The 22319-nt window shown below is 38.3% G+C and overlaps 1 protein-coding gene across 2 annotated transcripts in view; it reads right to left on the reverse strand.

The window, feature by feature from the left end:
• Nucleotides 1-9774: 9774 nt before the first annotated feature.
• Nucleotides 9775-22319, reverse strand: part of for (cGMP-dependent protein kinase for) — a 442735-nt gene continuing 430190 nt past the window's right edge. For both annotated transcript variants that reach the window (XM_067136425.2, XM_067136424.2), the window contains exons 11-13: nt 22012-22138; nt 13695-13757; nt 9775-10654 (exon numbers count right to left, since the gene is read on the reverse strand). In XM_067136425.2, coding sequence (XP_066992526.1) covers nt 10489-10654; nt 13695-13757; nt 22012-22138 — 356 coding nt within the window. In that variant the 3' untranslated portion in view covers nt 9775-10488. The remainder of the gene's footprint in view (nt 10655-13694; nt 13758-22011; nt 22139-22319) is intronic.

The raw sequence follows: 22319 nt of genomic DNA on the forward strand, positions 1-22319 counted from the left end.
GCAATATTAAATAATTATGTCAATGTTTCGCTGCCACTTACACGGTAATAAAATGTGTGTATACGTACTAGTGGTTTATGCATTAAAAATAACATAGTACCAAGGTAAATGGGTGAAAATGCAGTCAGCTTTGCAATCTGGTTATTGACACTGAAACTCTCTGGGCTCAGTTTCTCTCAGATAAGTCTGCATCTAGCAGACTTGGCAGTACATTGATTTGTATAAAACATTTTATACTCTGTAAACTTAAGCCAAAGTTTATCGTATACTCTGTAAACTTAAGCCAACGTTTATAGTAAGTCCACACTGCCGTCCTAACATTATGCTAACTCGTTACTGCTCAAGACTGGCAATTCTCCTGCCGTAACAATAGTAGTGATGATACCAGCTCTCACACTACTTGAATAAAATAAGAAAATTAGAAAATCATGCAGGAAAATTGGCAATCCTATAAAATCTACTATTTTTCCAAGAACTTTCAAATTGTCTACTTTAAAATGAAGGGTCTCTTATTGAAATCTGATCAGCTGTTTCCTCACAATTTCCAATACCAAAAATGGTTTATCAAATTATAGATAAGACAAAATCATTAATCTTACAGTGATGTAATGTTTCACTTTCATGCCTAAACTGAATGTTTGAAATGTTCCAGGCGACCTCCTTTATATTGGATGTCCGAGGTTCTACTGTATTTCTATAAAAAACAAGGCACATATTTCCGTGATTTCAGCACATGATGGTCAAATAATGGTGAGTGATACAAAACTGAAAGTTGCAGGAAGGAACATATGGTGGTGGGCTTGCTGCATTTGCACAAAATCTAAGTACACATTGATAAAGAGAGTCTGCAGATGTCACTACTGTATATTATACAAAATGTGATGTTTAAGTAGTTACTGTTATTATCAGCCTTATAAATATCCCTAGAACTCAACCAACATATAAGTCATCTCCTAACTGGATTAGCAATTACATAACCATGAACATCTCTGGTGCACCATCATAAGAATCTGACACTGATTTTGATAAAGTTAAGTGCAGAGGTGGTATAGGGAAACTCTTTCCTTCCTTGATGTATAACAATAAAATATGATGTTGTCTTTACAACAAAATTATGCTGCAGTTTTGCATTACTACATAAAGGAGAGTAACCAAGACCAAATCACAGATTGGCAATACTGCACAAAAATGTTTTAATACTAGCCTGCTTTACTGAATCTGAACTTCCACACTTTGATGGGAACCAAAGCAGATCAGTCACTTTGTCCAGCTAGATTAAAATATCTGTTGATGTTATATGTGGGTTGTTAGTTAGAAAATTGAGGAAATGCAAATGCTATATGATATTAATTAAATTAACAACAAATGAAATAACTGCCATGGAGGTCGAGGACTGAAGTCAAGCACACAAGCTTTTAGTTTTCTGATACTGTTGATATTGTGAAAAGAGTTAGGGGAAGGACTAAGGAGTGAAGCTTTTCTGGAATAAAAATTACCTTGGGCTTTTAACCTCTTTTTTTTTAAGCCACTCAACAACCAGTCTCACTTCGCCAAACCTACTTACTTCTTCAACAGACACTATCAAATACTGTAACCTCAACTCATGCTTAGTTGATTTGCTTCCACAACTTTCCTTCTTTGACAATATACGAGTCGTCCAGTTGCAAAACCTGTTATGTCCATTTTCTTCTCAAAATGAGTTATCACCGCCATTGTATGCAACTCATCAAAATACACAATCCAGCAATGTAATATGTGAGCAAAGACCATTTAATCCATACGTTTAAAGGTGACAAATAACGGAACTGCTGCAGAAGTTATGTCCAGCTGTGTTGTGCAACAAAGCTCGTTATGTCGCAGAACCCTGTAAGAGGATCATACTTACACAAATAAAATCAGGCAACTGTGTGATAAGAAGTGAAGTAAACTATAACAGCAATTGTGGTGGAAGCAAAAAGCTTACCGAACCATGGGAAACCCTTTTCTGCTATTGTGCCACTACCAGTGGAGGAAGAGGTTCCTCTTAAGAAAGAAAAGCTCAACGACCTGCACACAATGCTGCCCAAACATTACGGGAAAGAGTGGATAAGGAACGATGACCTCACGTTCTACAAGGCACTGTTTGACCAGTGGCAAAATTCAAACAGTGAAATGCCAGACTATGACATTGATGGTGGGAGATGTGGGAGATTTTGTTGAGGACAATAACGGATTGTTAATATAACTGTACAAAATGTTAAAGAACTTATAAAACGTTTTGAATGAGTGATGATTTCTTGATGTAATCATTAAATCAAAGAGCGGGAATTAGATATCAAAACATTATATCCTAACCTAAATTATTTCTATTTATGCTATTTTCATAGTGTAATAGTTTCAAACGTAGTTACTAAAACACTTTCACCATAAATCTGCACACTCTATTCCATATACTGCTGCACATATCTTTTATCTCCACAAAACTGCTGCAAAATTTGGTTATGTCCAAATGTTCTTTGCAAATAACATGGGTTCTATCAGTTAAATTTTGTGGATATTTTGCGGCATGACGAAGATGAACGCTTACTGTTTAATTACAAAATTTCAACCTCCTATCTTTATTGCATAACAAATGACAGTTTTTTGTGCTTCCTGAAAAATTTGTTTGTCTGCACATACCGGGTTTTGCAACTTGACGACTCATATATGATACTCAACCACATTTACCAACATTTTTCAATGTGCAGTCGAAAGTTTCACTTGTACAGCACATTTACCCACCATTACTATCATTATCATTCAGAAACATAGATCTGATGTCTAATGATACACCACTATTTAACTATATCACCTATGACATTACTTGCTTTACATGCCAGAATTTATTGAGTATGCTCTGCTGCCAGCAGGAGCATTTACATGTTGGTTGAGTTATACATAGCACTTCTAAAAGGGCAGATGTCTCCCTACTGTCATCTATATACACAGACACACAAGTAATAATCCCTTAACAATCAAAAAATAAATAAATATTTCCTATGAATGGATTCATCAGCCATAAAACCAACAACTTTCTGAAAAATCAAAGAAATTCTTATCATGATTAAACAAACATTCCTTACAATAGGGTAGCAGCTATTAACAAATTTTTTCAAGTTATCACTGGATCATCAAGAAAAGCAGAAGAGGGTTTGTACATGTAAAAGTTACTTCAGTCAAAATGAACACTGGCTGCTGTAGTCCTTCCTAACTCATTAACTACGATGGGAGACTTAAGTTGCATGTAATTCCTTACTAGAAAGGGTACCGACTCGAGCAGTAGCCTATGATTCTACTTCACTTCCCCCCAGCTACTAGGATGGGGCCAGTCCATTATATTGGATCTATGTAAGGTGGATGATTTTCTGTAACATCATCAAGAACATATTACACTTGTCATCTTACTTTCCCATTTTATATCTAATTGATATCAAGGAGGGACAGTATTGACCAGGGTAGCTCTGAGTGTGTTAAAATCCTACTTAGTGCAGGGAGTTCTAATGGATTCATTAGCAAATATTTAAACAAAATAGTGTGCATAAAGGATGCCAGCTCCTTACCTGAATGGTCTGCATAGTGACCTTTGATTCAGAAGGCCCTACGTTCAATTTCCTATTGGGATAAAGATTTGAACTGTAGGTGGTTAAATTTATTTTAGCTCCTGGACTGAGTGTTGGTGTTCATCTATTCATTTACACACAACACAGCAGACCACGCTGCCAACCACCCCAGAAACATGCAATAGTGAACACATCCCTCCACACGGTATTCTTCGAGGAACATAAAATAGGTTCTCTTTCCATTTTAATTAACCCATTCATATCATTTAATGAGCTGTGGTCGTACACAGTGTTTTGACGCATGAATAAAACACCGAGCTCAACTCGCAATGATGCACTGTCTTGCTTATCTTTGTATATTAAATTCCCTTTGCAATATAAGTTCTCACAATACGCACACACTGTAAGGAACTAGAGGCATGTACTCATTTACTGTCGGTAAACAATGCTGTCTGTATTTCTGTATGACACTGGGATTTATTTTCATCGGTATTCATTATGCAGTAGAACTGGTATTGCGGTAATGACGAGAGTTTGAAAGCACTCGTAGACAGTGTTTTAAATGGCGATTATTGCAATAATGACATTTTGGAAAATGAACACTAGTTCGAGGGTAGTCATAGTGACAGTGGAAGTTACTCAAGTGTAAAGAGAACTGACAAACGTGAGAGTGAAAGTGCGATGCCAAGTCCTACCAAACACGCACGGCCTGTGATGCAAAAGAACTGCAGTCATTGGAAATAGGAGAATAAAGACAGTAATCTTGAGATATATATATCCATTTCGTTGATACAGGGTGTTTCAGAAATACAACAAATTTAGCTTTCGCCCACCATCCCAACTTGCGATGTATTTAAAGTACATGGATCTGCTTCAGTTACTTCAAATGAAACATTTGTACTGCAGCAAGCAGTCATTCAAGGAAGGAAGTATGGGTAGGTATGTCATGAATGCAAAATTTGAGTTAGTAATTTATGCATGTTTTTGTGCGACAGGTATACTCAGGCCACTAGCTGTTAAATTAAATCTAATTACACATTCACAATGTGGCCATTTATTGATTTGTTGTGACTTGAATGGGTTAAAATAGCAAGGACGTTCAGCCATAAAACTGAGACAAATCCACACAAAATGCCAATCCGTGGGTAGATTTTTTTAACGTATAGCACTTTCCAGTCTATGAGCAGGGGTGGAAATCCCTCTGCTAATCAATGAATCCTGTCTCCCAGAAGTATACACGCTGAATATAGTTCTCAGGATAGTGCCTGATATGAGACTGAGCATTCAGAGCGCTTTCATCCACACCAATTAAGATGCGGCTATATTGTGACCCACAATATCAGGTATAAGGGGGAAAGAATCTGCTCTCCTTTAATCAAACCTCATGAGAACCTCAGTGAATATTATCAAAAGAGCATTAAACAATACTACAATACCTACTTTCACAGAAATAATCAATGAAACTACCGTTTGTCACGTTCAAACTTACGTATACTACAGTTTGAACGCTAATAAAGATTGTATATCAAACCTAATTACAGAATATTATAGCCGCATTCTCCGTTTAAGGGTGAAATGCAATATTTTCTTACAAGTTCATATCCTGAATGAGAACAGCAGAAATGACTGAGTTTGTCACTGTTTCACCCACTTACAAAAAAATGAATGAGGCTTTAGCGTGAAAACCCAATGAAATTGGCAACAATGCTAAAGTCACTCCTTATGCATCAGTACACATTTCTCTCCCCCATCCCTACTTAATAAAATCGATGCACAAGCATATGATTTCTGTAAACACAGTAATCATGACGTTTATAATGATGCTAAGTACATTATTCTTATTATTGTGTGCTGGGAAACCCATTTCACATTAAATTGATAGCAGTTTTTTTTTAGCAATGATGATAAAAGGCTATAATCATGAAAAGACCAATGGCATAGCGATGTCAAAACACCGGATCCCATGAGATCTCCAAAATTAAGCACCACAGGGCATGGTTGGCACTTGAATAGGTAACCATGTACTGTTGGCTAGAAGATCAGCAGAAAAGAGCTGACTACCCAAAATCCACCTCAGGATGCTGATTAATGGCCCCTGACCTAGCTGAGATCACTGACTAAGTCACCAGGTGTGAATAAGACAGTTTAGTTAACTAAGAAAAGTTGTTAAGAGCATTAGAGATTATAACACACTGTATTAAAAGTTGATAATGATCAGATGGTGTATTCTTGTCTTACAGAGTTCTAAACACAAGATTTAACCTTCAAGGACCAAAATATAGGTTCTTGATTAAAATAGTAAAAACAAGAATATACAAGAAAATATTATACACCACAGAGAAAATATGTAGCCATAAATTGATGAAATTAGGTTTGAAGTTGATCCACCTGCTCAGTTTTTACTGAGCTTTAAACTCGAGTTTATATAGTACTTTTAAATCCTACAGTACTCAGTCAACAGTCAGCCAAAATCTGCATAACTGTAGAGAAAAATATAAACCAGTACCCTAGAGATTAGTGAGAATAATCACTAGAAATGCTCCACTGTTCTAAAATAAGTTCAGAGTTCATCTGCATACCAGAATCTAAAAAGAGTAGAACTTGGTTATAACGACATTTCATGTCACAGGACACAAGCTTTGCTGTCTTTCCTTAAATACTTCCACCATACACGAAACATCAATTCCATTCTCTGTTTTGAATATGAATTTTCAAGAACCAGATTATTCAGCCATTTTCTAGTCCTTCAGAAGTTATATTCATACTTCCAGATAAGCTGTGGGTCACTACATGTTTGAGACTGAAATATATTAAACAAGAGATGATGACACTGTTACAGCGGAGGTAAAGATGTCAATATCGTAGGTGAAGTAAAACAAAATGAAGAAGAAGAAGAAGCAACCCTTGCCCGTAGGTGGCTCTAAAAGCCATTTTGAGCCGTGAGCCTGTTCTAAGACGTCATGTGGAGGAACAGCAAAATAACAATATAACTTATTAACAAAAACATACTTTTACAAGCAGTATAAGAAGGACGAAAATGATTTATTACTGCCCTTTGTAAATGAGAACTGAAAATTATCCATAAACTTAGAATATACTTCAATTTCGAATAAAAATTGAAGAACTCTTGTGTAGGAATAGAAATCTCCTTGACTGTTAGAATAAACTTTACATCTCAGTAACAACCCTCGCTCATAACAATCAGCTCACTGACAGGTGTTGCCCTCAGGCCTGTTAGGAAGGCAACAACTGTCATTTAGATATTGCTTGTGAAAGCCTTCATCAGTGGTTCTCAAACTATGGGGCATGTCCTATAAGAGAGGCATGAAATTCTTGGAAGAGGGCCACACCAAGCATTTTGTAGTTACAAGTTATGAGGGTGAGGAAAATTAAATATTATGTTACTGTTAATTTAATATGGTGTGTGGCCTCAGGAGAGGCCTGGTGCAGGTCATTTCAGTTGATGGCTTATAGACGACCTGTGCATCTGTAAGGATAGGGCCTTATCTATGATGAATTCTACTGCTTAAGACAGCACATGCACCCCATCCTCCCCCCAGCCATCGGAATTAGCCAATGAAGGTTAAAATCTACAACCGGGTTGAGAATCGAACCAGGGACACTCTAGACCAATAATACTTTGGTAGCCTGTTCAGCCACTTGTGCACTACCTTCATGCTTGTCTTAATGGAACATCTTTCTCTCCTTGAGTGGTCAAAGCATGCAGTAATCACTAAACTCGACGTTTGGTAAATATGGTGGATGAAGACGCTCAAACTGCCAGTCTTGGATAGTTGCAATTAGTGCACACGCAGTTTGTGGCCAAGCATTATCATGCTGCTGTTGAGGCAAACAAGCATCATCATAATGAATCATCATTCGTTAATGAATTCCCATAAGGTTTCACACCTTCATTACTCAAAAATTGAATAACAGTCTGCTGGCCCTGCATACCTGAAGGGGAACAGCAATTATTATACGTGTGCTTTCATGATGTTCAATTGTCTTGCATGGTGCTGCCACCTACAAAATATTCATTAAAGCCTTAGTAACAGTACAGCCAATGAACAAAAGCATGATGCAATATTTCAAATTTTAATAACACTTTTAAGATTTCACTTGCCTCATCCTCGCATAAACAAAAAAACGCCCCCAATTTAAGTCAATACTCGTAATACAATGGTAAAGAATTTCCAAGTTTGAACCAAAATGTGCTGAAGATCCTGATTCTATTTTCAGCAATATACTTAAACTACATGGGCTACTTGCTCTCTCTTAGCTTGGCAGCTATGAAGTACATTTATCTTCAAAATTCACAGCTACAAAAAGAAATACGAGTGGCCATTTCTGAAACCGCACCCATATTTTCACAAACTTTGTAATCATAAATAGGTTTATGGTTTCCATAAAGTCCTTGAATACCCTAATTCATTATTGTGAAATACGAAACATACAATATAAGAAAGCACTTTCATATAGTTTCAAAGTATTTTGATTAACTACAAGAAATGTTCTATTTTTATATTGTGGCACTTATTTTGTTTGATAAACTGCTAACAAAGCATTAAATAAAACCCATGCCAGAAAATATAAAGATATAATCAAATTATTCAAACATAGACTAGAATTTTGAAATAACAGCATACACGGCAGGAGGTCCAGGCATTGTTTATTTCACTGAGATAAAAGGATACCCCCAGAGTTTGAGCACCAATGGCCTACATTATTATATTAATTGAATGAAAAGAATGACTTCTGAGAGGATTCCAAGAATTTTCTTTGGTTAGACCGTCCCAGGCAAAAGGCCATAAGGACAGCCAAAAGACATTTGGAAAAAACAAGTAGGGAAAGACTTTAACTACTTCTTCTTTTCGTACTGCTTTTCCCACATCTGTGGGGTCGCGGATGCGAACTGCGTCACACATGGGGATTTGGCCCTGTTTTACAGCCGGATGCCCTTCCTGACACCAACCCTATAAGGAAGGACGTAATCACTATTGCGTGTTTCTGTAGTGGTTGGTAATGTAGTGTGTTGTGTGAATGTGAAGAGGAGAATGTTGGAACGGACACGAACACCCAGTCCCCGAGGCAGAAGAATTAATCAGAAGCGATTACAATCCCTGACCTGGGAATCAAATCCGAGACCCTCTGAACCAAAGGCCAGTATGCTGACCATTCAGCCAAATAGTTGGACTAGGGAAAGACTTGACCGTGGCAACATGAAATGGACGGTAACTATGGTTGGGCAGAAAATATTGGAAGAGGTTGATTTATCATACCCAGCTTGCTGGAGTGGTTAAACAATGACGATGAACTAAATGACATTATAGCCAAGTTGTACTGTACTGATAAATATACCTGTAATATTAAGAGAAGCGTTTTGACAGATAGGACTGAAGGGAGGAGAATTGCACATGCCATTACATGGTGTTGCCACATTCTTGCATTCCTTCCTCCTTCCCTTCTGGCTCACCTGTTTGTTCAGACTGCTGTGTTCTGTTGTACGTAACTCAGAAGTGAGAGGTTTGGCAACTCCAACAACGCAAGCTGGACAGGAGCCTTCTCTCCATGACAACTGCTGTGGGTTCCTATGGCAACCATACCCCTACTCCCTTCTCCCCACCCTAGCAGGCAGTAAACGGACCTCCCTCTAAGAACTGTCAGATTGCATCTTTCAATATTACGACTATAGTTTTCTTATCAGATATATCATTACAATTTAATTATTTTTGTTAAATAGTGTCTAAGTTCTGGTGATAACAGTGATTATCATAGGAAAAACATGACTGAAGCATTAGAAATCATCTGAATGGTCAAGAAATACATGGTGTAACAATAAGGAACGGCCAAAGTTTCAGAACACACTCCTCACACGTAGAAGGAGAAATTATGTGACATGGACATGGGTCCTGAAATGCTTTATTTCCATATTAGAACTCATCTTTTACAACTCTATACATAGTTCATTACCAACACACAGGAACAGAACATACCAACATACCGCATAAAACTCGTTCTTATATGAAACGCCCTACGGATGCGGCATTCAATGTGACGGTGGGTTGATGCATGCATCAGTGCTAACGGAGGGTATCTTTAACATTTCACGTAAGAAAGAGTTTCATGTGGTATGCTGGTATGTTCTATTCCTGTATGTTTCTCATGATAAATGTACTATGTAGAGAGTTTTAGAAAATGACTTCTAAAATGGAAATAAAGCCCATCCGGTTCCATGTCCAAATAACATACTTTCTTCTTTTGCGTGCGAGGAATGCGTCATGTAAGTTTGGCCGTACCTTTACAGCCTGTATATAACTTACTGTGTGAATAGATAATACATAAAGACTAAAGATGATCAGACAGTTCTCACAGAACTGAGAGGAAATAGGCAACTAACACACAAACAAAGTATCGTTTAGGAACTATCATGCCCACGTAAAGTGTGTATCATCCTGCTGTAACTCACCAATGAGAATTTCCTCTGGCAGTTGGAAAAGTCTTGTCTTACTCAAAACACAACATTTATTCACAATATTTTTGCTAAAACAACACACTTCAATACACGACTCTTCTATAAACAAATTTTGACACAACTTGAGTATTATCTACAAACAAACAAACATAGAAAACAGCTTAAGCATCATCCCAGATCTGCTCATGTAATAACCAGTGAAGCTGTACACACATTATAAAATACTCCTCATGAACAATTTACACTGTACACATTTCTTTCTTTGCTGCTGTATCATAGTTTTCTAACAACTTATGTCAGATAGGAAACAGCCAGAGGAAAACTCATTCTCACGCATACATTTTCCTCTAAATACTGTATCTAAGCATTCAGAGCTTAGTAGTCATGGATCAGTAACCTGTTCCAGCAAAACCCAACCACCATGGCTATCGTCACGTGTTAGAACTCTGAATCCCAGCCACTTAGATCATCAGGAGGAGGTCCCTCTGTGTCTGGAGGATATTCGTCAAAGTTACTTGTATCCGTTACTGACCGTACTTGAGGGATGATTGGAGGGATAAGGGTCAAGTTACGTAGACCTTCCCAGTTGAAGCCATCGAACCATCTGAAACAAAAATACAGAATTTTGAAATATCACATCTGGAATAGGAAATTAAAATATGTTAATCTCTAGAATCTTCAGCCTCACACAATTAGTGTTTAGAAACCAATGAGCTAGAATAACATAGAGGGACTATATGCCTGATATCAGCTCTCCTTGCGGAGGCAATGTTAAAAGAAGTAAAAAACACAACAGTTCCACCTGATCAACACTGTTTGTTTGCTTAAGGCAACACTTCTTTTAACAGAGTATAACATCGATTCAGAAAATGCGGATGACTGCTTGTAACTTATGGAGGCAAGTTCGTAAAGGGCGGCCATATTTTGAGTTGTCAAAACAGAGTGAGGTGGTGTGAGAACATATGATCAGGTGACAGGCATTTTGCGCATGGCAACTGAAAATCATGAGTTAGTGAAAAGTTAGATTCTCGCCTTCAAGAATGCATACAGCTGCACTAATCGGAGTACGGTATTGCATATGTATGATAATTGTTAATGTTCCCTTTTTCTGACTTATGACAAGTGATGATTTCTTGGTGCCTGTTTATATTTTACCCTTGAAAAATCATTTTTTGTTGCTATCTGTTGGTGGAGGTGTATGATTCATTGAAGATAGATATTCAGGTTCTTTCTTTTTTTTTTTTCTCTCTGTGTCTTGTGCTTTGGCATTGGTTTGACATACAGTAATCCTACTTCAGTCAAATGTGCATCAAGTATGGTACATATAGTATTTTACTGTTGCTTGTGAAATTTATGAAGTGGTTATTGTAGATATCAGTTGCATTAATATTTAATATTATGCTACACTTCATAATGGGCAACTTTCAAGATTACCTTTCAGCTAATAAACCCAGTACCGAGCGAGATGGCCACGTGGTTAGGGTCGCGCAGCTGTGAGCCTACATTCGGGAGATAGTGAGTTCAAAACCCACCGTTGGCAGCCCTGAAGATGGTTTTTCCATTGTTTCCCATTTTCACACCAGGCTGTACCTTAATTAAGGCCACGGCCGCTACCTTCCCAATCCTAGCCCTTCCCCATTCTTCCATCGCCGAAAACCTTAGATGTGTTAATGCAACGTTAAACAAGTAGCAAAAAAAGAGAGAAAAGTAATCCCAATATGATATGGTAATGGGAAAAAAATTATATGTCCCCCACATTATAATAAATAATTAGATTAAACAATGAAATGAAATTATATGTCCCCTATGTTATAATAAATAATTACATTAAACAATTATAATGGTATGCATGCAGATGCAACACTTTTAAAAATATGATCAGAATGAGCTTGTAACCTATCGTAGATATGTTTTAAGGATTTCCGTCATAAATACTCATTTATGCCCACGGATCACAGTTACGAACAGACTATTACAGAGCGTGGCAAGAATGAGTGAAGAGCGTAAAATGAAAGCAGTATTATTTGCAGATGATATGAGGAAATGTTTACACTGCAAACAATGAAGCAACTGTCGGAACAGGAAAGAGGAATAGATCGTAGTAATTACGTGTCGAGGATGATCTGTTACCACTGATGCTACATCAGATGCTGACATTAAATATTGCATAAATTTCAGTTTGATGAAATGGTACACACTAAGAGTAGTCAGTGCAACATACAGATGCAGATCAAACTGAATGGCAAAGTATATTAATCTATCATCCATCTTGTAAGCTCTGAATGTTGAACCAGGAAAAAGAAGCATGATTAACAACTGCATGTGACAGAGATGCACGTGCTGCAGCTCCGAAATAAACACCTATGAGGAATATTTAAGGTCGCCCCCATCAGCAAGAAGGTTCAAGAGAAGAAGTTTCATTGGTATGGTCAAATAATGAGATGATATGAATCTGCTGCATCAGCTGTACAGAAAGGAAGGGTACCAGAAGATCCAGTTGTAGAAAGAAAAATATAGTCTCGGACTACGGTAGACATGCCGATCCCAAATAAATTTGCGAGTGCCTAATTGAAAGAGGCAGATACATCCACAAAAGAAGAATGTCGAGGAGAACATCAGCAGAGAATAGAAAGCTTCAAATTTGATTGAAAAGAGAGAGGGAGAGAGAGAGAAAAATAAAGGAAATAAATGAACTGTGTAGGAAATCAGCAGAATTCTTCAAGAGTGCAAGAAAACTAATTTAGAACAGAGGGATCCCAGTAAAAATACAAAGAAATTTTGTACCTAACATCTTCTTTTACTAAACCATTACTCACTTCTATATGGGGTCAGCATTTCTACCCTTTATTCTTTTCCGCTACTCCTCTCTTGTCAGGGGCTGCTTCTCTTGCTCAGATCTTCAGCTATTTTATCTGCCTACCTTAGCTGAGGTCTGCCAATCCTTCTTCTTCCTGGCACCTTCAGCACCCGCACCTTCTCTCCCTCATAATTATCGGTGTTTGTTCATTGTAGAAAAACCACCCAATAGCTTATTTATTAAAGACAAGGGTAGTGAAAAAGACACTGAAATTAAATTTCTAAGGAAGGAAATGGAGTGACAATATTGGACACGTGAAGAAAAGGAAACTGAACTAATAAGAGAATTAGAAATGGAGGAACCAGTACAGGATAGCACAAAAAGATTGATATGGCACTGGTATGGACTCAAGGGGTTGAAGAAAGAAAGAAAGAAAGAAAGAAAGAAAGAAAGAAATTTGATATGGGAATGAAAAGATAAATAAAAAAGAAGGAAAGATCAAAAGACAGATGATGGCTGTAAGGATCAAAGGGGGATAGAGAATTAAGAGATCAAAACTGAACAAGGGTCGATTATCTAGATGTTAGGGCCCTTAAAACAACAATCATCATTATCATCATCATCAAAACTGGACACTAACAGGAAACAAGAAAAGGTGCGCAGTGAGAGAATGTTGAAGAAATGTCTGTTTCCAACACATCCAGCCAAGTGCTGAAAACTTTTGATGATTTGATGATGATGATGAATAAGGGAGATTCGCTGTTTTCTTTCAGCCTTTAATTATGTTCTTCAACAATAATATAAATTAAATTATCATTAGGTGTATTAGTAAGAAAGATTAACTTACTTATGCTTCTGGATTTCACTTATGCCACCCTTCTGATAGCCCAGTCTCTCAGCAGGATTGTCCCTGAAAAAACAAGAAAGATTTTAAAATAAACAATAATTAAAAAGGCAACAAAATTTTATAATTTTAAATGCCTCATGTGATACACATTCAGATATGTATGCAAACATGATAGCAATATAAGATTTGCTCATTACACTGGAATTGTTAATATAGTGCAACTGTGTTGCGATGGGGCAAAGTGGCTAACTTTTAACAACCTAGAATTTAGCTTAAATAACAGTGTCAAACCTGTGACTCATGGTCCACTAAGGTATTTTAGGCGGTCCGAGGAAAAATATTGTTTCAAATGTGTGTCTTAATCTGTTCAGTTTCAGCTTGCTCCATTTTCATGAAGAATAATTTACAAACTAATGTCTGATAATTTCTAAGGAACATGGTAGGGATCAAAAAGAATATTCTCTTCCATGTGTTTGTATCCACTGCTATCAGGGCCCCTTCTCTAGTGTGCCAATCTTCTGTGCTAAGCAACATTCAGCTTAAATTATACATCTACAGTATTTTAAAAAATCCTTTACAGTTGTTCAACACTTGTATAGTTATACATTAAATAAACCCTGTATAAGTGTTGCAGATTTTTCTTACTAATAAACGGCATTGTACAATTATACTGCACGTATACATTCATTCTAAGATGTAGGAATCACTTCCTGTAGTTCACTGACGTATTTCTTCACGTTCACTGCCTTTATGATCGCCTTTGCAGGTTATCTGTATACAAATCTGAATATTATCAGTCGAAATAGGTGAATATGGAGTCATGTACAGAATTTCAAGATCCATCAAATGCCATTAACAAAAATAATGTTAAAAAGTAACTGAATCTAAAAATGTTAATATAATGGGAAGTTACATCAAATGAAAAAATATTCCATAAAACTTATCATGTCATAATTCCCATTTTATCTTCATTATGTTTGTAGTTGTTTCACTGCTGGTAAAGAAACATTTTGGCTAAATGTAGATATGTTAGATTTTAAATTTGAATGATAAAAAAATTCAGTATATGTCTTTCTTTACAGTCATGTTCAGAAATTTGTATGTGCAAGCACGAAAAGGTCAGTCGCTGTCAGGCGCGGCTCCATAACACGATCTGCAGAGCTGCAGAATCACCGCAATGAAAGATATACAGTAATATATAGCAATTAGCGATGCCATCCTTCATACTGAGTGTCTACATCGAGCCAAAGATCGATACCCATACAGCTGCTGGTGATCCGGCAACCCTGTTTAGAACTGTGAACGACAGAACATTAGGAGAGCTACGGCCGACTGGAAGAGCACACTTAACTACAGCTTTCTTCCGATAGGTGGCGAAGAGTCGCCCATAAGGCTCTGTATGAACTGCACGCCTTGCAATACGTCTGACCTATTCCCGTGATCACAGAGTTAGTAAATAATACACTAGACAGCGCCACCGTCCGTGAGAGAATCGCTGCAGCGACGAGCATGTTGAAATCTCAGCTGTTTGGGAAAGGCTCCCTTCACTGTACTCATCAGGGTAAATAGAGATTTTTTAAAAAACTGTATAGATATTGATATGGTTTAAAATTCTTACATATCAACATTCTCAGATACTACAGTATAGTTGTGATGTTTCTGTTCAGTAGAAAGAAAGCCCAAACAGCTTAAATACAGGATAAATGCGCTATAAAAGAGGATGGTTGTGATTAACACAAAATCAATTTACTGTTCATGTTAAGTCTTCAAACAACGTACCTTAAGATTGGAGGTATGTATATTTATCTTTTGTGTAAATGACTAGGACTTCAGCATAATTCTATCCAACGACCGAAAAAATTTCTCTCGTACGAAGCGAATGAGTGAGTTCTTAGGCCTACAAGTAATCATGACAATGTTTCTCCGTAATGGTAGTGAATTCTTCCGAGTTAGGTAGTCATGAAAATGAAAACATAAACGTTAGTACTATCAGATGATGTTCCCCCCTCCATTGAGAAAGCCGACTCCCAAAGATGTATGCAGGACTCGGAACCTTTGTCAATATGAATGTGTCGATAGATCAACATTTTTCGATAAGCGGAAGAGGGGTTTTAATTTTTGTAACTTTTTAATTGTTGTTTTTTGTACAAGTCAGTTATTTATATTGCCGATGTCCCTCGAAATTGGGGTCTTACAAATTGAGATGAACGTCTACCTGTATTTTTTCCGTACATTTCAGAGAACTTCACATTGAAAGGACATGGAGTAAAGTGTTTCCGCGGAGTTGGAGGACGGATTCACACGAGCTCCGCTGACACTTCCCGTATGCAATACGAATTAGATTTGTCTCTTACACTTACTGCAATGGACTGGGCGTCACAGAGCAGAACCACCAACATTATTGAGCACGAGCCGCCACTGGTCGCTGTCCAACATCTGTTACTATTGACTTTATATAGGGGAGCAAAGCGATGCAAATGGTCTTCGGATATGGAAGTTATTGTTAAAACAAACCTCAAATCTATATCTCGCTTAGTACTTAATTTATGACAGGAAGAACGCCTGGTTTGTTTAGATTTCATGCATGACTCTACTGGCTAGCTGATTTGCCAGGAGGGATCTTCCAAATAATGCGCATTTAAATCTCCAAACCGTCATATGTAGTGCAGTGTTCATGTTATCATTAGTATAATACTGATTAAATAAACATCTGTGATAAATGTACAATTCTTGAAGACAAGGAGATTGTGTTTGTGTAGTTAGTGCGTGCTCATGCGCTGGGGTTCATAGTTCAAAGAACAAAAGCAGAAAGGTGCAGAATGGATCCTCAAATTAAGAAGAAATGTACCATTGTAATAATTATGTCACTATTAATAATTACACTGAGTGAATTGGCCATGGGGTTAAAGGCGCGCAGCTGCAAGCTTGCATTTGGCAGATAGTGGGTCGGCAGTCGTAAAGATGGTTTTCTGTTGTTTCCCATTTTCACACCAGGCAAATGCTAGGGCTGTACCTGAATTAAGGTCATGGCTGCTTCTTTCCCACTCCTAGCCCTATTCTGTTGCCATAATATCTATCTGTTTTCGTGTGACGTAAGGGCAATTGTAAAAAAAAAAAAAAAGCAATATACTTATATTATATATATTAATTATAACACGAGCCCTTGCTGGCGAGATGTAGTGTTTACAGTGCGCTATGTCTTCTGGTATGGGCTAGAGCAATTTGTTACTTTCATTGACCTGTCTCAACCTTGGCTTTGACAATATGAAAGTGACCGAGGTATGAGCGATGCTAGTAATACCATTCGTTATGCAGCCAGTCCCTGTTATGATTGGTGTGAAAATATCGCCCATAGGCTCGGTTGGTGCATGCATTTCAGTGGGCTTGGCAGACTGATATGCAATAGCAACTGGCTCGGTGAGGAAAGCAACGGGAAACTACCTCACTCCTCATTTCCCTAGTATGCCTCTTCAGTGATGCCTAAGCTGTCTATGATAGCCTTTGGTGGAACTGTGGAGGATCAGACCAGCCTTCGGGCTGAATACCCAACATACATACAATTATAACAAAAAATGCCTTTCCCAAAACACCAAGATACATCACTATGAAACAGTTCTGAAGCCAGTAGTTCTATATACAGCCGAAACCCTATCTCTAAATGCCAACAAAGAACTCCTTGAAGAACTGGGGGGAAAAAAAAAAAGCGCAAAATTGTGAAAGGAATCTTGGGATCAAAGTACAGAAATGGAATCCATCAAAAGAGACTGAACGAGGAAGTCTACAGCAAAACAGAGAAATTTACCGACACAATCTGAGAAAGTTGGGCATGATTTTATGGTCATCTGAAAATAATGGACGGAAGAAAGTTAACTAAAGAGATCTTTCACTTTTTTTTATTCAAACCCCAAACCACAATTCCCTGGTTTAGAAATACCAAAGAAGACTTGCAAATGCCACATATCTCAACTGAAGACGCCCTTAACAGAGATCACTTCTGCAAGAAAATATTGACGAATGGGCTAAACCGAGATGAGCAACTGAAGAGAAGACATGGTTCCCCTTGGACAGAGATACCAAAGAAGACCTGCAAATGCCACATATCTCAGCTGAAGACGCTCTTAACAGAGATTACTTCTGCAAGAAAATATTGACGAACGGGCTAAACTGAGATGAGCAGCCGAAGAGAAGACACAGTTCCCCTTGGACAGAGGAGCGTAAGCAGGCCCACTCACAAGGAATGAGGGAAATTTGGGCTCTAAAGGAGGCCAAGTTCAGTGTCAAATGCAACAAGACTTAATGTGGTCCTTAATGGCCCCAGTGAATTATATATATATTTATTACTAACCTTAATCCGTGCTCACATCTGTAGTGCTGTGAGAACTTGAAGTTCGCAAGATATAGAGCCACCTCTAGGAACTTTCATTAAGTCCTTTGTCACTGTGTTAATGACAATTCGAGCATAATCCTTTGTAAATCAATTTTTAATTTTAAAACTTCCATCATCTACAAGAAATGGGTCACCGCGCTTCTTAAAGTGTGTTATTTTATGAACATTTCCATAACCTCTAAATGTTCTGTCTTCTATGTTAAAAATATTGTGGAGATCATTAAAGATATTTTCCATTGTTTCAATGTATGCTTTAATGGGTAAGTTGGATATTTTAACAAGATTATATTACTGCAGACAGTAAATACCACTAAAATAAACCGATTAGTCGTTTATTTTTCATCACTCGTTGCTATACGACACTTACACAAGGGCCCTGGTCTGTATAAGAAATTTAGGAGTCTTATAACAAGGTTCATTAGTAACAAATTTAATATAAATGATGTATAAACTTGGTATTAAAGTTATACATCATTAATTAGTAAGACTGCCAGAAAGGAGATGAAGAGTAGCCACTGACCATGTAAGAGCACGTGGGTAGAGTATACATGAAAGAAAAACACAGGTCCACAATATTACCAACATTTTGCATCAATGAAAAACAGGAGGGCAAATTTTCAAATTAAGTGAGGTAAGAATAATGTTGTTATACTGCATAATTAGCCTCTTATTTCCTGTGTTTTAATTGCTGGATATATTTCATTTTGTATAGGAATATAGTTCATTACCTAATGATAATAACATTTCTTGTTACTTCTGTAAGCATTTCATACAAGAATGTGACACTGAAAACTTTGGTGCAACCCCCAGCTTCAGATTCCACCAGCCACTACTGTTTAAAGCATGAAGAAACAATCTACCTCTGAAGTTACAAGTGCAACACTGAAAAAAGTATCTGTGTTTCTACTGACAATGACCAAACTCAAGAGTCTATTTACAATCCTTATGGCTACGTTATCTCAATCTGAAAGTAAACTTACTAAAATCAAAACTTATAAGACGTTATTTTTGTCCTACATTCAATTCAGCATACATATTTTTTGCTGTCAACTGTAATAAAAGTATTGTTAATTATATGCAGCATCCAAAATCCAAGGAATTGATTTCCAACCATCTCTTAAAAGGGTATATTGTAGTCAGCTCCACCTACCCAATACATCTACCATTTATATTAACCCTGGAACCATACACCTATGTTTCAGAGACAATACCCATACACCGGGGTGCTGAGTATCCCAGAAAAGAAACACACTTTCAGACTTATGATTTATTTAAAATCTCATGAAATAAGTGAAATGGATTATTTTCAATACATAAATATATACAGTATTTGCAAAATTAGAACAGCATTGAAATCACTGGTAATGAAATAAAATTAAAAGGTCACACTTTAAAAATGTCTACCTTTTGGTTTTTGGTACTACTATAAGGTTCATTTAGCAAAATTTGGGCAAAACTCCAGCATATGGTTTTTGCGTATGAATATACACTGACTGACAGAGCAAATGCAACACCAAGAAAGAGTGGTTCGAAAGGGATGAAAGTTGGGGAAAAAAACAGAGACGGCACGGACGAATAATTGATGTTTATTTCAAACTGATATGCAGGTTACACAATGCGCACGGCATCGACTCAGTAGGATGTAGGACCACCGCGAGCGGCGATGCACGCAGAAACACGTCGAGGTACAGAGTCAATAAGAGTGCGGATGGTGTCCTGAGGGATGGTTCTCCATTCTCTGTCAACCATTTGCCACAGTTGGTCGTCCGTACGAGGCTGGGGCAGAGTTTGCAAACGGCGTCCAATGAGATCCCACACGTGTTCGATTGGTGAGAGATCCAGAGAGTACGCTGGCCACGGAAGCATCTGTACACCTCGTAGAGCCTGTTGGGAGATGCGAGCAGTGTCTGGGCGGGCATTATCCTGCTGAAACAGAGCATTGGGCAGCCCCTGAAGGTACGGGAGTGCCACCGGCCGCAGCACATGCTGCACGTAGCGGTGGGCATTTAACGTGCCTTGAATATGCACTAGAGGTGACGTGGAATCATACGCAGTAACGCCCCAAACCATGATGCCGCGTTGTCTAGCGGTAGGGCGCTCCACAGTTACTGCCGGATTTGACCTTTCTCCACGCCGACGCCACACTCGTCTGCGGTGACTATCACTGACAGAACAAAAGCGTGACTCATCGGAGAACACGACGTTCCGCCATTCCCTCATCCAAGTCGCTCTAGCCCGGCACCATGCCACGCATGCACGTCTATGCTGTGGAGTCAATGGTAGTCTTCTGAGCGGACGCCGGGAGTGCAGGCCTCCTTCAACCAATCGACGGGAAATTGTTCTGGTCGATATTGGAACAGCCAGGGTGTCTTGCACATGCTGAAGAATGGCGGTTGACGTGGCGTGCGGAGCTGCCACCGCTTGGCGGCGGATGCGCCGATCCTCGCGTGCTGACGTCACTCGTGCTGCGCCTGGACCCCTCGCACGTGCCACATGTCCCTGCGCCAACCATCTTCGCCACAGGCGCTGCACCGTGGACACATCCCTATGGGTATCGGCTGCGATTTGACGAAGCGACCAACCTGCCCTTCTCAGCCTGATCACCATACCCCTCGTAAAGTCGTCTGTCTGCTGGAAATGCCTCCGTTGACGGCGGCCTGGCATTCTTAGCTATACACGTGTCCTGTGGCACACGACAACACGTTCTACAATGACTGTCGGCTGAGAAATCACGGTACGAAGTGGGCCATTCGCCAACGCCGTGTCCCATTTATCGTTCGCTACGTGCGCAGCACAGCGGCGCATTTCACATCATGAGCATACCTCAGTGACGTCAGTCTACCCTGCAATTGGCATAAAGTTCTGACCACTCCTTCTTGGTGTTGCATTTGCTCTGTCAGTCAGTGTATTTTGTTCACTGCAAATAATAGTGATTTTAGACTCTCTGGACAGTCGTTACATATTCCAGACCTGAGACTGACTGGTGCTGGCTGACTGGGGTAAATGCAATATTTTACGTAATAGAAAGGTGGATTCCTCTGCATGCTGATAGGATTTCAGTCCTTGCCATACCCAGGATCTTATTAATTCTTCTGCCAGCATGAAAATAAATTCATCTGAAGCACAAAGGGAAAATATGTATTCTATCATATCTTGTTCAACAACGTTTATTTCCATTGTCATTTAGAGCATGGACAAAATAATTATGGATATTAGTCTCAAACCTGTATGATTTTGGTAAAACATTTTTACTGCCTTCAAGGCAATCAGTTTCAAAGACTTTTACCATAAAGTTCAACAGTACATGTAAAAAATGTATGAAAAATCAAATTGGCTACAAAGAAATGAAGTTTTATTAACCATACACAGGCAGAACTGTATACACCATCTTTTGATATACTAGCTTTTGTCATTCATTAGAATTAGTGCACGTGCTGAAAGAGTACGAAGGTCAAAAAAAGTCACGGAGGTAGGAGACTATAGGGGTTGCAAATACCAAATTTCTGCAAATTAGAATTTCCCTGAGGCAGGTTAATGCTTATTTAGAGCTCAGTCAGCTACAGGTTTTAGTGTAAATCAGTTCAGTTTGGTGGTGAACTCAAAATGAGGTTTTTTTTTTTTAATTCTGATTTTTAACCATGAAAATCAGAACTTAGCAGAAAGTATGGAGGAAGAATCTGAACTAGGCGTCTCTCCCATCGTTTGCAAATCCTCAAATGCTACCAGCCCAAGCTTATATGTCATAAACATGTTGTATGAAAGTTAAGGAAGAGCCCTCCTGATCTTACAATCAATGGTCATGTTAAACTCCAAGCTTGCTGCTTATTTAAGGTACTGTATGTCAATAAGTAGCAATGATTCCAACCAGAAAAGTACATACAGTAGATAGCCTATTTACAAGATGAAATAACAGCTAAAACTTCAGCTTACCTGCATAGTTTCTTGATCAGAGCCATAGCATTCCTTGTGATGTTACGTGGGAACTCGATGGCATCAATACCTTTCAAGATGATATTGTACGTCTTCATGGGATCAGCTCCCGTAAATGGTGGGGTACCTAAAAATAGATCATAATGTCATTTAGCGAATCAGTTCCTTTATAAAAGCCTCTCACCCAATGCCAAAAATAGAGGCCTACTACTTGATTTCACTTAAATAGTAGTTAAAATACTGTGTACATGTGTACATAAGAGTAAAGTTTTGCTAGTAATCACCCAGTGTCCTACTCAAGAACCCCT

The sequence above is a fragment of the Anabrus simplex genome, chromosome 1 (genome assembly GCF_040414725.1).
Source record: "Anabrus simplex isolate iqAnaSimp1 chromosome 1, ASM4041472v1, whole genome shotgun sequence".
NCBI classification, from domain to species: domain Eukaryota; kingdom Metazoa; phylum Arthropoda; class Insecta; order Orthoptera; family Tettigoniidae; genus Anabrus; species Anabrus simplex.